This window comes from Oryctolagus cuniculus, chromosome X (assembly GCF_964237555.1).
Source record: "Oryctolagus cuniculus chromosome X, mOryCun1.1, whole genome shotgun sequence".
Classification (NCBI taxonomy): domain Eukaryota; kingdom Metazoa; phylum Chordata; class Mammalia; order Lagomorpha; family Leporidae; genus Oryctolagus; species Oryctolagus cuniculus.
Genome location: NC_091453.1, coordinates 18,897,401 through 18,911,713, shown reverse-complemented (window position 1 = coordinate 18,911,713; position 14,313 = coordinate 18,897,401). Strand labels below are relative to the sequence as shown.

At 36.7% G+C, this 14,313-nt stretch overlaps 1 protein-coding gene across 17 annotated transcripts in view; it reads left to right on the top strand.

Annotated features, from left to right (window-relative positions):
* DMD (dystrophin) overlaps positions 1-14,313 on the top strand; it is a 2,248,405-nt gene that overhangs the window by 1,031,840 nt on the left and 1,202,252 nt on the right. For all 17 annotated transcript variants that reach the window (XM_070067426.1, XM_051827673.2, XM_051827679.2 and 14 more), the window contains one exon: positions 3,423-3,617. In XM_070067426.1, coding sequence (XP_069923527.1) covers positions 3,423-3,617 — 195 coding nt within the window. The remainder of the gene's footprint in view (positions 1-3,422; positions 3,618-14,313) is intronic.

The following is a 14,313-nucleotide window of genomic DNA, read 5'->3' as shown; positions in this document are numbered from 1 at the left end:
CACCTTGCGGCGCCGGCACACCGGGTTCTAGTCCCGGTTGGGGCGCCGGATTCTGTCCCGGTTGCCCCTCTTCCAGGCCAGCTCTCTGCTATGGCCAGGGAGTGCAGTGGAGGATGGCCCAGGTGCTTGGGCCCTGCACCCCATGGGAGACCAGGAAAAGCACCTGGATCCTGGCTCCTGCCAACGGATCAGCGCGGTGCGCCGGCTGCAGCGGCGGCCATTGGAGGGTGAACCAACGGCAAAGGAAGACCTTTCTCTCTCTGTCTCTCTCTCTCACTGTCCACTCTGCCTGTCAAAAAAAAAAAAAAAAAAAAAAAAAAAAAAAAAAAAAAAAAAAAAAGTACCTTAGTCAATATATAACAAAGGATCTATAACAGGCATGTGTAGTTAAGTAGAGACAAGTTTAACAAATGAGAAGTGAGAAGACAGTGTGCTGCCTATTTTCTTAGGATCCTGGTTGAGAACTTTTGCTGATAGATCTTACTTGCTGACATATACCATTCCAGCCTTCAGAGCTATGTAGTCAGTACTAATTATTACTAAAGCAAATCTTAGTTTCCTTTAAAGTTCCTCTATGCCAAACAAAATAGGATTAGGCACAAACACCGAAGCAGTTATTAATTTGAGTCTTAAATTTTGTTTCAAGGAGCTAAATCTGAGTTAGTGGTCAAATGTGAGTGCATTTTTAGTGTCTTTATTGTATTTGACCAATCAGTGAAGTTCTTTGCTACCTAGCATCCATAATTACTATATTCAAGAGGTACTAAGATAGCTGAGAGCATCCTAAATTTAGATAATGAATATCAAGGAAACTTTATGTCAAAGAAGAAAAAAAGAGAAAAGGCTATGAAGAACATAAACTTATTTTCCTTTTGAGAAAAAATGAAGACATACAGAGAAATCTTTTAGACTTTTTTGATGAGACACAAATTTTCTCTATATAGTTTAAAGATATAACGAATGATTCTGTAGCAACCCCTTTGGTTAAACAACAAACTAAATGAATAAGAAAAAAAATACCACTTTATTCTACCCATCTCTCTCTAAAACCACTGTTCTCTAAAAACTTACAGATATAAAATGCATATGATTAAAACAAAGGTAATTCTATAAGTGTCATTAAGATGCATGTTTTAGGTGACACAAAAGTATCTAATTAAGGAGATAAAGCAAACATGCAAATAAGTAGACAAACTTATTTTTTAAATATTTATTTTAATTATTTGAAGTGTAGAGTTGGAGAGAGAGAGATCTTCCATCCGCTGCTTCACTCCTCAATGGCTATAGCATCTGGGGCTCTGCCAGAGTGAAGACAGCTTCAGGTCTCCAACATCGATAGCTGGGGCCCCAGCACGTGGGTCATCTTCTACTGCTTTTCCAGTTGCATTATCAGGGAGCTGGACCAGAAGTACAGCAGCCAGGACTTAAACCCATTACACCACAACACAGCCCAAGACCTACATGAAGACAAATTTATTAACTTCAAAATTTTAATAAGAACAACACAATCACCAGACTAATGGAATGCATAAAAGTTACAATAAATTTATTTTACTTCTGTTGACTGTACTGTTTAGTGTTATACTCAATGTATTAGTAGAAAATGCACATTTTCAAATAGCCCATTTTGTATTTAATAATGACATTGTTTGGATTGAAATGCAGAAATTGAGAATTTGAATTTAAAATCTATGGTTAAATACTGAATTATCTTAAACTTTGGCTCAAGTTTCTAATATCACTGAAATGCAAGTAAGAAATGTGTGTATATTATCATTCCATTTACCATGAAGGAATGTGTGACATTAATTTAAACAAGATACCCAGTAAGCCAAACTTGGCAAAAAAGGTATAATTATGTCATTTTAAAACTAACTGTGCCGGCGCCGTGGCTCAACAGGCTAATCCTCTGCCTAGCGGCGCCAGCACACCGGGTTCTAGTCCCGGTCGGGGCGCTGGATTCTGTCCCGGTTGCCCCTCTTCCAGGCCAGCTCTCTGCTGTGGCCAGGGAGTGCAGTGGAGGATGGCCCAAGTACTTGGGCCCTGCAACCGCATGGGAGACCAGGAGAAGCACCTGGCTCCTGCCATCGGATCAGTGTGGTGCACCAGCCACAGCGCGCCGGCCACGGCGGCCATTGGAGGGTGAACCAATGGCAAAGGAAGACCTTTCTCTCTGTCTCTCTCTCTCTCACTGTCCACTCTGCCTGTCAAAAAAAAAAAAAACTGTGCAATTCTATGAATTTGCTATGTCTCAAGTAGATGCAACATCTAAATTAGAATGATTTTATTTTTATATTATGTAAACATGAGTATAAAAATACTGGGCACAAAAATATTGGGCAAGAGAATTTATCAAGAAATCATAAACTGGCCAGCTTATACTTTTTATTCATCTTTGTGGGGGATTCAGTCTGAGATCCCACAGCCCATTTATTTAATTACATTACTGCAAAAATGTATGTGGCCTTGTCATAAAAGGCTGCACAGTAATAAATGGCGGTGTTTGCATGCTTATTGTCCAAACATCCCCAGAGACCCTGCCACTGAAACCTTCTGCTGACCCCATCAACAGGCAGGTGGCAGTTGATCAATTCCAAACAGAGTTACTGGGAGAATAATTTCAATTACCAGACTTCTGCTGCCTAGAGTGTAGACAGAAGAGAGCAGAGGTCATCCATCTTTCTGGATTTGTGTGCCAAGTGGTATTTATTTCTTGCTCTTTTAAGGAATGGGGAAAGAAACACTACTGAGAAACTCCAAAAGAACTCTAAGCTACAAACCCTTATCATCCCTAACACTTGAAGCTCAGATAGGAAAATGTAAACTCAGGTGGATTGGCTATTGCTCCCTTAGATCTCCGGACATTCTGAAGTTCTTATTAAGATAAATTCCACAGCACTATACACCTAGTACCTTGATTAAGCAATAAACCAGCATCAAAGGGAGAAGTTGATGTCTGGAATTTGGAGGAGAGTGATGCTTAACAGAAAGGTACTTACCAGGAAAAGAAAACAGCACTGTATTGCCTCTTGTACTTCAATCAAAATTAAGCAGGGAAAGTCTAGCAAAGATCCCTTAGTTATAAATGTAATAGATGTAGGATCACCTCCATAACTAGGTTTCCAGGAAGCTTAGAATTAAAATTTAAAAGCCAGTTGTAAAAATAATCATTTTCTTAGAGTAAAAATTCCATCTTTGTGACCTTTTGGCTTTTGGTCTTTCATTTTATAGTCATGGTGCTAACATGATGTATCTTTTGGAAGAAGAGAATATATAAATAACCTCTTTACTACACTTACCATCATGAATTAAACTTATTTTCAGCCCTCTGTCAGCTAGAGACTGGAACCTATGTAAATTCAGTAGTAGAATTTCCATTATTAGGAAGCTAAAAGGATTTTTCTTTTGTATATCTATACCAGCACACTGTCCGTGAAGAAACGATGGTAGTAATGACTGAAGACATGCCTTTGGAAATTTCTTATGTGCCTTCTACTTATCTGACGGAGATCACTCATGTCTCACAAGCCCTATCAGAAGTGGATCAACTCCTCAATGCTCCTGACCTCTCTGCTAAAGATTTTGAAGATCTCTTTAAACAAGAGGAGTCTCTGAAGGTAAAAGCAATGCACTTTCATTTAGATCTCTCAAAATGCTCACATGGATCATCAGTAGCACTGTGACAACCAACTTAAATTGTATATACATAAAGACATTTTGCCTTACACATGGAATTCTTGAGAACATTTTACAGGATGATTAGATTTAGGAATCTGGACATAAAGGCAGATATATATTAGAAGAGATATTTTGTAACATTTACTGTAGAGAAGCTTCCTAAAACAAAGGCATATATAATAATAATAGTTTGCACACTTGCTGAGTTCAAAAATGAAGTATCAAAAAAGCAAGCTTTGGGAGAGAAACAGATTTTATTCCCAAGACAATATATTAATTTCCTCTCCCAACAAGGGGAAAAATTAGACAAGATTTGAAGTTACATCTATTACATATTTTGTTTTATGTTTTCCACTTATGCATATTCAATTTTAAGTCAGTGTCAAAACCCCTACTGTAATGTATGGAGTATAATTGAATAGAAACCAATAAACATTTTCTTTAAAACTACCAGCCAAAGCTTACCGACAAAATCCAGCCTGTTTTAAACTAACAAGTTACTGAATTCTGAACTAAGACAAATCATGATGGGAAAATAGGCTATGAATTTTAGTAGGCAGTGTTTGAAGATAATGAAGCATAAAGAATATGTACATAATAATAAGTGTCTCAAGATACTTTTGATGATAATTTCCCACTCAAAATATTATAGTATAGCCAGAACTTGGTATTTTCCACCGCAAACAGCATAAGATCCTAGACAGAAGATGAGTTTGCTATCAGTAGCATATAATAGCTAAAGTATTTTATACCCTAAATGATTTCTTGGGAGTTCATTCCATATCACATATTTGTCTGCATATGTATACAAATAGATACAGCTATTTGTTTTGGAAATCAGTATTGCAATATCTTGGGTGACTTGACTTTAATATTTTACATTATGTCAAATAAGCTGTAAAATTACACACTGAAACAAAATAACAGCTACAGGGATCTCTAGTCCATTCTTTTCAGGATGATGCTATTTCTTATTCTTATTGAAGTAAAAGTCAAATTACTCATCGGTATGGTGAGGAAGAGAAACCCAATCAATTGATAAAGGAGACATTCCAGCATTCCCGTCATTTTTCACATTAACTAATCTCTTGTGACAGCACAGTTTGTAAGTTCATCATTGTCATTCAACATGCAAATCATTTTTAATCAGCTAATATTCATTCTTTTTCATGTTCATAGACATATGGGTTAGAACAGCAGTGACCCTGAACTTATTAAGTTGCCCATTGAATACTTTTGTATACCTCTTAAGCTGACACAATGAGGATGATAGGCCTCCAGCTACACTCACAGTTAATCAGTTGTTCAGCCTGATGTATTTCATATTATTATGACTGACACCAATTATAATAGTACTGATTACTGTGGTTTACAAGAAGTTGTTATTGAAGGTTTAGTTTAACTGAATTACTGAGTCCTCATGAGGCAGGCATAATTCCTTTTCTCAGCTAACAAATCTCCTGTAGCAGGCAAATGGGCTTCTTACCTTCATGGGCTTTTTAAAGGGTGATAGTTTTGAGCTCAGTCTTTTCAATGAATATGTATTTCCTCTTAAAGACATTTATCATTGTCATTATCCAGTAGTAAAAATAGAAAAGCAGTGCATAAATTGTACAGCTGCTGGTTGGAAAGGTTGGAAATTAAGTTGTGGTTGATTTTATTCCTGACAGATTTGCATGAATCAAATTACACAACTTACAGTAGGTGCTGCTGTGGTTTAACATACATATTTCTTGAAAGCATAATATAACACAAATATTGGGTAATAATTTAAAGTGATTGCTTTCTGCACAAAATATTACTAAAAATACATATGGTTTCAATAGATATATTGAATTTAAAATTACCTAATGCTTTTGACAGTAGCTATGCAGATAAATGTCCACTTACACATGAAAATTTTAATTTATAGCTAATATATTAAGGCATAACTACAGATGAATGAGAGACATAAGTAATAATTATTCTGACAATAGTAGCATGGTTGATTGTGATCATACATAGAGTTCATAATATCTACTACATGAATAATAGTATTATGATTTTGAAAAAATTAAATTTTCTGAAAGTTTTGAAGCATGTTAAAAATAAATTATGTTTTGTTTTTGAGGAAAATTAATAGCTAAGTAAAATTTTCCAAAGTATGGTTACTATTGTTGCCATCAAATCTTGCTTTACTGTATCTCATCTGAATTCATAAACACAAAAATTCTTAACATCATGTTTTAAGCTTGAAAAAAAATTGTGCTTCAGAGCTTTAACTATTTTAAATCTTGTTGTGAAAGTAATGTTTATCCATTTAAGTCTCTATTTACCTGTCATTACTGAAAGCTTAAGTTTCGTTTGTATGTGAAACAGATACTCTTGGGAACTCAGCCATACTCTTTCCTTACTCAGCATTCCCTGTACTCTGAATGGCAGCTGCCAACTCCAAGTGCCTGTGACTGGTTGAGAGTTCTCTTAAGTGATCAAGGCCCACAGTTCCTAGGGGGTTGAAGTTTAGCTTCATTTCTCCCACCATACCTCAGCTGAAAACAGGTAGCTATTGGCAGATAAACACCACTATTCATTTACCATTCAATGTGGGTAACTCTGAAACATGATTTACATTCTCACACAACTTTATGTGCCAGGATTAAGACCACACTGGACATAGTAGAACCTGCCTCATATTATACTCTTTACTGATTCCTCTCCTACATTATCTACTCCCTTGCCAGTACATCCTATGACCACTCACAAATGAATTACTTGGCATGTACATTCTTGCCTCAGGGTCTGCCTCTGCATGAACTCTATCTTGTACAGTTTTGAAAAAATAATGCCATGTATACTGTGTAGTTAGCATTTGTCAACAGAAGTGTTCAGAAATACTGAAATTTGGGACTCCTCAGTGGTGATGATGCTCCCTCACTAAGTAGTTCCTTAGTTGTTCAATTTGGCCAGGACATTGGTAAATACATTTTTTTTTGTACAAAAGAAGAGTATATTTTATAAGAATTTTAATTTGGCTATCCTTTTTGCAATAATGAGAATCAACTATTATTGTCTGCTTAAGCACTCCTAATAACTTAACTATATTAACTCATCTAATCCTTGTCATCAATCTACAAAGTACCCGAAATTATTATCCCCAAATTACAGATGAAGAAACTATAAATGTAATATAAACTAAACAGGCAAAGTTGATATAACAATACCGGTGAAGCAAGGATGTGAACCCAAGCAACAGTGTAGTTCCAGACCCTATGCTATGAATCACCTTTTTATCTTTTTTCTTTTTTTTTTTTTTTAGATTTATTTATTTATTTGAGAGACAGAGTTACATAGAGAGGCAAAGACAAAGGGAAAGGTCTTCCATCCACTGGTTCACTCCCAAAATGATTGCAATGGCCAGGGCTTGGCCAATCAGGAGCAAGGAGCTTCTTCCGGGTCTCTCATGTGTGTGCAGGGACCATTTTCTGCTGCTTTCCGAGGCATATAAGCAGGGAGCTGTATTGGAAGAGGAGTCCATATAGGATGCTGATGCTGCAGTGGAGGCTTAGCCTACTATGCCACAGCATTGGCTTCTATGTACCACCTTTCAGGTGGCTGTTTCTAGAATGCTATGTTGAACTAGGTGAGGGTAGATTTGGGTGAAACAAGGTAGAATACTAAAGTCTGTCATATCCAGTTCATGTGAAAATTTCTTGCATTTTAATTCTAGATTATCCCAGGCCAACTAAAAGAGTTTCCACAGAAGGAGGGAAGTGAAGGGAACAAGGGTAATGGGCAGGGAAATGTGTAGGGAAAGAAGGAAAGAAACAAGGTAATTAGGAGGAAAGAAGAGAAGAAAGAAGTAAGACATGCATAATTTCAGATATCACATTGAAACTGATGATAGTACAGTAATAGATTCTCTCTTTGAGGTGGATAAAAGTGTGCTATGGTTTTGGGAGCCAGGATGATGACAAGAAATGTTAACATGTGCAGAAAGCTCACATATGTTGACAGGAGACTAAGTTCTAATTAACAGTTTAAATAGGGTGAAAAAATAAAGTCAGCCTTTATTCAACCTTAACAACTGAAGGCTAAGCTGATATTGTGTTTAAAGAGTCCAGGATGGTGTGAAGGAAAGATGTTCAAATCTTCTCTGAGGATACCAGATTTCAGGCACAGCTCTAGTGGCCTAAAGTGAATTCTTAGCACAAGTAATAATCTAAGGAATGAGCATTCATTCATTGCAAAATATTTATCATGCTTCTTCTGTGTGCCAGACACTAGGGAGGAGGAGACATGAGGAAATGTCAGTTCAACAGTTAGAATATTACTGTTGGATGGGAAGGATGGGTTCTGGTGTTCTATGCACAGCAGGGTGAAGATAATTAACGATAATGAAATGTGCATCTCAGAACAGTTGGAAGAAAGGATTTCTAGTGTACTCACCATAAAGAAGTATAAGATGATAGATATGCTAATTACCCTGAGTTGGTCATTACCCAGTGTGCACATGAATCAAAACATCACACAGCATCTCATAAATATAGACAAATATAATGTGTCAATCAAAAAACAAAATAGAAGAAAACAGTAAATGAAACTGATAGATTCCTGCCTTCATGCAGCTTGTACTATAGCAATGGGAGACAGAATATAAGCAAACAAATAAGTAAGTATTGTATATTGCAAAATGATGCATTTTGTGGACAAAAGAAAGCAGAGTTTGGCAAGGAGGTATAGGATCAATAAGAGGTTAAGAATTGAAGAATGACAATAGTTGGAATTGTAGTTTTGACTGGGGTGACAAGGATATTTTGTCCACAAAAATGCATCATTTTTGCAATATACAATATTTACTTATTTATTTGTTTCCTTATATTCTGTATCCCACTGCTATAGTACAAAAGTAATTTAAAATAAAATACTTTAAAATAAATTATTAAATGTAGTTTACATATTGCTTAAATTGTTTATATAGGACTTTAATTTTCACTTCCCTTTTAGTGAAGTGATAGGTATTTTACATTATAGTCATAACCAGCTCATATTTATATATGCTTTGGTACAGTATTATTTTATATTTTTAAAAGATTTATTTGTTGTATTTGAAAGGCAGAGTGACAGAGAGAGAGAGAGAGGAAGAGAGAGAGAGAGACAGAGAGAGAGCTTTCATCTGTTGGTTCACTCCCAAATGTTTACAACAGCCAGGACTAGGCCAGGCCAAAGCCAGGAGTCAGGAGCTCTACCCAGGTCTCCCAAGTGAATTGCAGGAATCCAGGTACTCAGGCCATCATCTGCTGCCTCCCAAGCACATTAGCAGGAAACTAGACTGAAAGCAGAGTTAGGACTTGAAACCAGGCACTCCTGTGTGGGATGTGGACATCCCCAGTGTCACCTTAACCCACTGCACCACAATACCAACTCCAGTTTCCTTTGTATTTTCTCCACACTCTCTTTTATAAGAAATTATTCATTTTTTCCCTACCATTATTTTATCAGACCTAGCAGTTGTCCTACTTTGACTCCTGTGCTGAAATTCACTCTGCTAAATGTATATTCAGAACCTGTTCTTACTCCTCCCATTCTCCTAGCAAGACTATTTTGGAAATCCTCATCCTGTAAGCTCTGGAAAGCGAAAGCACTCATATTAAATATTATAAATTATGATGCTTGTAGAAATTTTAAGGTTTGGGGCCGGCGCCATGGCTCACTTGGCTAATCCTCCACTTGCAGTGCCAGCATCCCATATGGGTGTCAGGTTCCAGTCCCGATTGCTCCTCTTCCAGTCAAGCTCTCTGCTGTGGCCCGGAAGGGCAGTGGGGGATGGTCCAAGTGCTTGGGCCCCTGCACCTTGCATGGGAGACCAGGAAGAAGCACCTGGCTCCTGGCTTCGGATTGGCACAGCACCGGCCAGCGGGGGGTGAACCAACAGAAGGAAGAACTTTCTCTCTGTCTCTCTCTCTCACTGCCTAACTCTGCCTGTCTAATAAAAAGAAATTTTAAGGTTACACTTAAATTGTAGAGGGGTTTTCTTTCTATTCATGAACTATTTCAACTATGCTTCCACTGATTATGTAATATAATTTTTGATCTGTGATATATACTTACTAATTTATTACTTATACAAAGATGATGCATCACTCTGTAGTGAACCTTTGGAACAAAATTGTATAGTTGTGTTTAGGAAGAATATTTTTCACATGTGGACCATAAATCACACAGAAAAAAAATCACAAGGTCAGCGTATCATAGAAAAATTAGAAATAACTTAAAATTTTTGGAAGCTCGGGAAAACCTAATTAACAAGTACTTTAATGCCATTTGATTGATCACTCTTCTTAATTTGATTTGTCATTAATAAAGCCCCTGGAAGCTGGATAGAATATGAAGAGTATAAGAATTAGATTAATGTAGTCTATTGCCTTCATCTGTCAGATAAAGACAAATTCCAGAGTGAAAATGTACTGAAGTTTTAGTCTTTGGTACTCCAATTTCTGTTTTCTCAATTTTAAGATAGATTTACTCCCCATCAGCTGCTGTCACAACAGCTATTAATGGATTTCTCTCATCTTTTATTCTTAGAAATAGTTTGTGTGCTTCTCTGTTAACCAAGTCAACAAGAAAGTGATTAAAACTGTTGTTGTCACCTTCTCCAAATGTGAGAATGATAGCACAGGGTTTTGTGGATCTGAGAACACATACACATACATTTAAGTTTGTGTATACTCACTTAAGTGCAGTGCTGTATTTATGAAGATAGTTATACTGAGAGCAACAGCAAAAACAAAATATAATTTTCAGCACTGGCAGTTACTTGTGAATGAACCGTGTCTCCTTCTGACCTATTCCCTATAGTTAATAACACCCATCATAAGAAAAGTCATGGCTGGCACCGTGGCTCACTAGGCTAATCCTCCGTCTGCGGCGCCGGCACCCCGGGTTCTAGTCCCGGTTGGGGCGCCGGATTCTGTCCCAGTGGCTCCTCTTCCAGTCCAGCTCTCTGCTGTGGCCCAGGAGTGCAGTAGAGGATGGCCCAAGTGCTTGGGCCCTGCACCCACATGGGAGACCAGGAGAAGCACCTGGTTCCTGGCTTCGGATTGGCGCAGCACGCCGGCCACAGCGGCCACTTGGGGGATGAACCAACGGAAGGAAGACCTTTCTCTCTGTCTCTCTCTCTCACTATCCACTCTCCCTGTCGAAAAAAAAAAAAAAAAAGAAAAAAGTCATGAGAAAGGAAAACAAAGAACCATATTTTTTCCTTTACACTACTGTACCTACAAAGCAGAGAACAATATCTAGCACATACTAGGCACTAAACATATCTGTTGAGTGAATTCAAGATGATTTAGTACATCCAGGCATGAACTCTGAGATAAGAGGACATAGTAATGTTAGTCTGTCAGTGCCAAAACTAAACAAGGAAACAAAATAAGTTCTTTTACATTATATATTGACTCATCAAGTTAAGTCATTCAGGCATGTGAATTCTAAAATTCTGCACATATATCATCATGGAGACATTTGTTCTAGATTTGTACAAAATGATTTAAAAATAAAATTAATCACTTGATGGATGTAAGAGGAGAGTGTGCTCCTATCCAGTGGTTCACAGGTTTGGGGTTCCGGCAACACTGAGAACCGGGAACTCAATTTAAGTCTCCCATGTGTGTGGCAGAAACACAGTTACTTGAGCCATCACCTTTGCCTCTCAGGCTCTGCATTAGTAGGAAGCTGGAAAAAGGATCTAGAGCCAAGTTTCGAACCCAGACACTCATGTGGAAAGAGGCCATCCTAACCTAAGGAAAGTTTAGCTGCTAGGCCAAATGCCAACCCACACATGAATTTTAAAGCACTTTATGAATGTGTGTGCAGTGAACTCACATGTAATTAACATATCACTGGTATTTTTCCTGATCACTGAGTTTCCTTGATATAGTTATGATAGCAGCAGGCTAGAGAGTTTGACAAAGTTCTGAATTGCAACCCTAAAGACTCAGATTTAGGTACAAAACTTGATTGCTAATGGCTGTGCCCTTGAACAAGTAACATAACATTTCTAAGCCTATTTTCTTAACATTGAATCAAGATCAACTATAGTTATCTGTCCCAGATTACTCAGTAGTACTTTTGGGAAAATATATAGGATTAGGTATAAGCAATTCTCATTAAAATGTAAAATTAGATAAATTTCATTTCAAAGTTTCTAAAATCCATGTCAATTCATCAGATGTCCAATGGCATAATTATTGTAAAATACTTTTCCATGTTAAGAATTCTAGAAACCACTTACCTTTAAGAATGTGTTAGACCTTATGAAATTTCACATTTCTAAACATCATACAAATAAGAGTTTAACAAATTCATATAATATAAAATTATTTCCATATTTGACAAATAGCCTGAAGTTTTAAAAAGTTTATAACAATATACATAGGCGAATGATTGTTTACTTTTAATGAAAGCATTTCTTAGACAATCTTATACCCTTTTAATCATATTCCTTTACTGTATTTCCAAGGCTAGGTATTACTAATTCGGGAATAATAATACCGTTCCTCTGTTTACTTTAGATATGAAATAGCTTACCTTTTAATATTTCTTTTGAAGTACAGAAATGTAAACTTTAAGTCATTGTAGTCTCCATGTATCATGACATTTCACAAAAGGATAATGCTGTTTTCTAGTTGGTTTAATTATGTTGATGCTATTTGGTTTTTAGGGTTTAATTTTTGTGAAGACTTATTTATTTTGAAAGAGTTACAGAGAGAGAGGGAGAGATAGAGAGATCTTCCATCTCTTGATTCACTCCAGCAGATGACTGCAATGGCCAGCACTGGCCCAGGCTGAAGCCAAGAGCTTCAGCTAGGTCTCACACATGAGTGGTAGGGGCCCTGTTTCAGAAGTGGAGCAACTGTGACTTGAACCAGTGTGCATATGGGATGCAAGTGTCACAGGCAGTGGCTTTACTCACTACACCTCAACACTGCCCCGTAGGGTTTCATTTTTAATGAAATATGTTGAATTCATTGTTTCCAGCTTAGTAGCTTAAAACCACTTGTTCTGACCTAAAGTATTTTAAAAATATTGAAGTAAAAATAGTTTAATCAGCAGTATCTTTTTTTCCCTTTTCTTTGGAGACTTGACATTTATTTTTGTTGTTGTTTTTTCCTTGCCATTTTAAAAATGTACTTTGTATTTTTCTTGCTCACATTTGTATCAAGGGCATGTCAATACTGTAGTAATATTCAGGTGAACCATGTGAAGTGACATTGTGTCAGAAAAACTTTCAAATATTAGCAAGTTCATGTAGTTCAATCTAATACAATGAATTTTACCCAAGTCTTATTTCTTAATATTAATGTATATCATTAAACATTCTGAGAAAACAAACTTTAACACTTGGTATTGCAAATCACATGCGATTATTACCAATTTTCACATTTAATTTGCTAAAGCTTAGGCAGGAGATTAAAGGGCATTCTCTTCATTAGGAAAATCTAAGGAACTTCCAAAAATGTAAGAAAATTGAATAGAGTGGGTCCTGCTCCAAATAATGGCATTTTTCCTTTGTTTTTTTTTTTGTTGTTGTTGTTGTTTCTTTAGATTTATGCATTTAGGCTTAGAAAAACTGTATGAAATGCTGATTTTGCTTTTCTAACCTCCATGTAAAACACTGTGATGAAAAACAAGTTTGCCCAACATTAACAGAATTTGACATTTTAAAATGGACATAGTATTTCCAAATGTGTTTCCTATATTTCCAAAATACTCTGTCATTTGTTTCAATTCAGACACATCTGATTATATTTACTCTTGAATAGTAGCATTCTGTTAATTTCTGTGATCACTGAGGCATGATTTTTAGTTCTTTATCAAAACCATAAGATCATAATGATCACATATTTAAGCAAGACAAAGAATACAAAGTGAAAAGAATAAAGAAAAGTACCCTGTGCTCATATATCAACCCCATTCTTTAGTGGGGTTTTGAGGTTTCCTTCGATTATTGAGTTGCCTTAGAATTTTTCCCTGTAAAATCTACCTGTTCCTCCTCTGCTCAGTTCTACATGATTTAAAAGCATGTCTTGATTCTAATAAAAATTGGAAATATGCGATGCCATATGTGTAAAGTTTAACCAAGAGTAAAGAACTTACTTCTAGACAGCTCACTTTGCCACGTGTAGTAGTCAGTTTTTAAAATCAGAATTTTTTGTAAAATGATTTTCATGATTCATGATGTGCACAAATGAACATAAAATGCACCTCTCACAACATGACTTGCTTTCCGTTTAGTTGGTGCTGAAGAACTAGAACTGCTGTGTGAGGAACACTTGAACCAGGGAAGGGGAGATGTTGTGTCTTTCTCTTTGTTCTTGTTGGTGCTCTGTGGCATCTGGGACACAGGCAGATGTAATTCAGTAGGAAGTATCTTATTGTTTGTTAGAGATCTGAGGTACTGTGACAAAAACGGGGAAATGCACCAGGAAATGCAGATGCACGGGTATTCCACTATCTACTCTAACACCTAAATAAACAGTAAACATTAAATAAAATAAACAGGGAGCTATTTGAACAACATGTAACATCTGTTCAGGCTTGAACGGCTATCTACAGTGGTTATAAAACAGTATAACCGATCTTAAAGGTTTTTTGGCT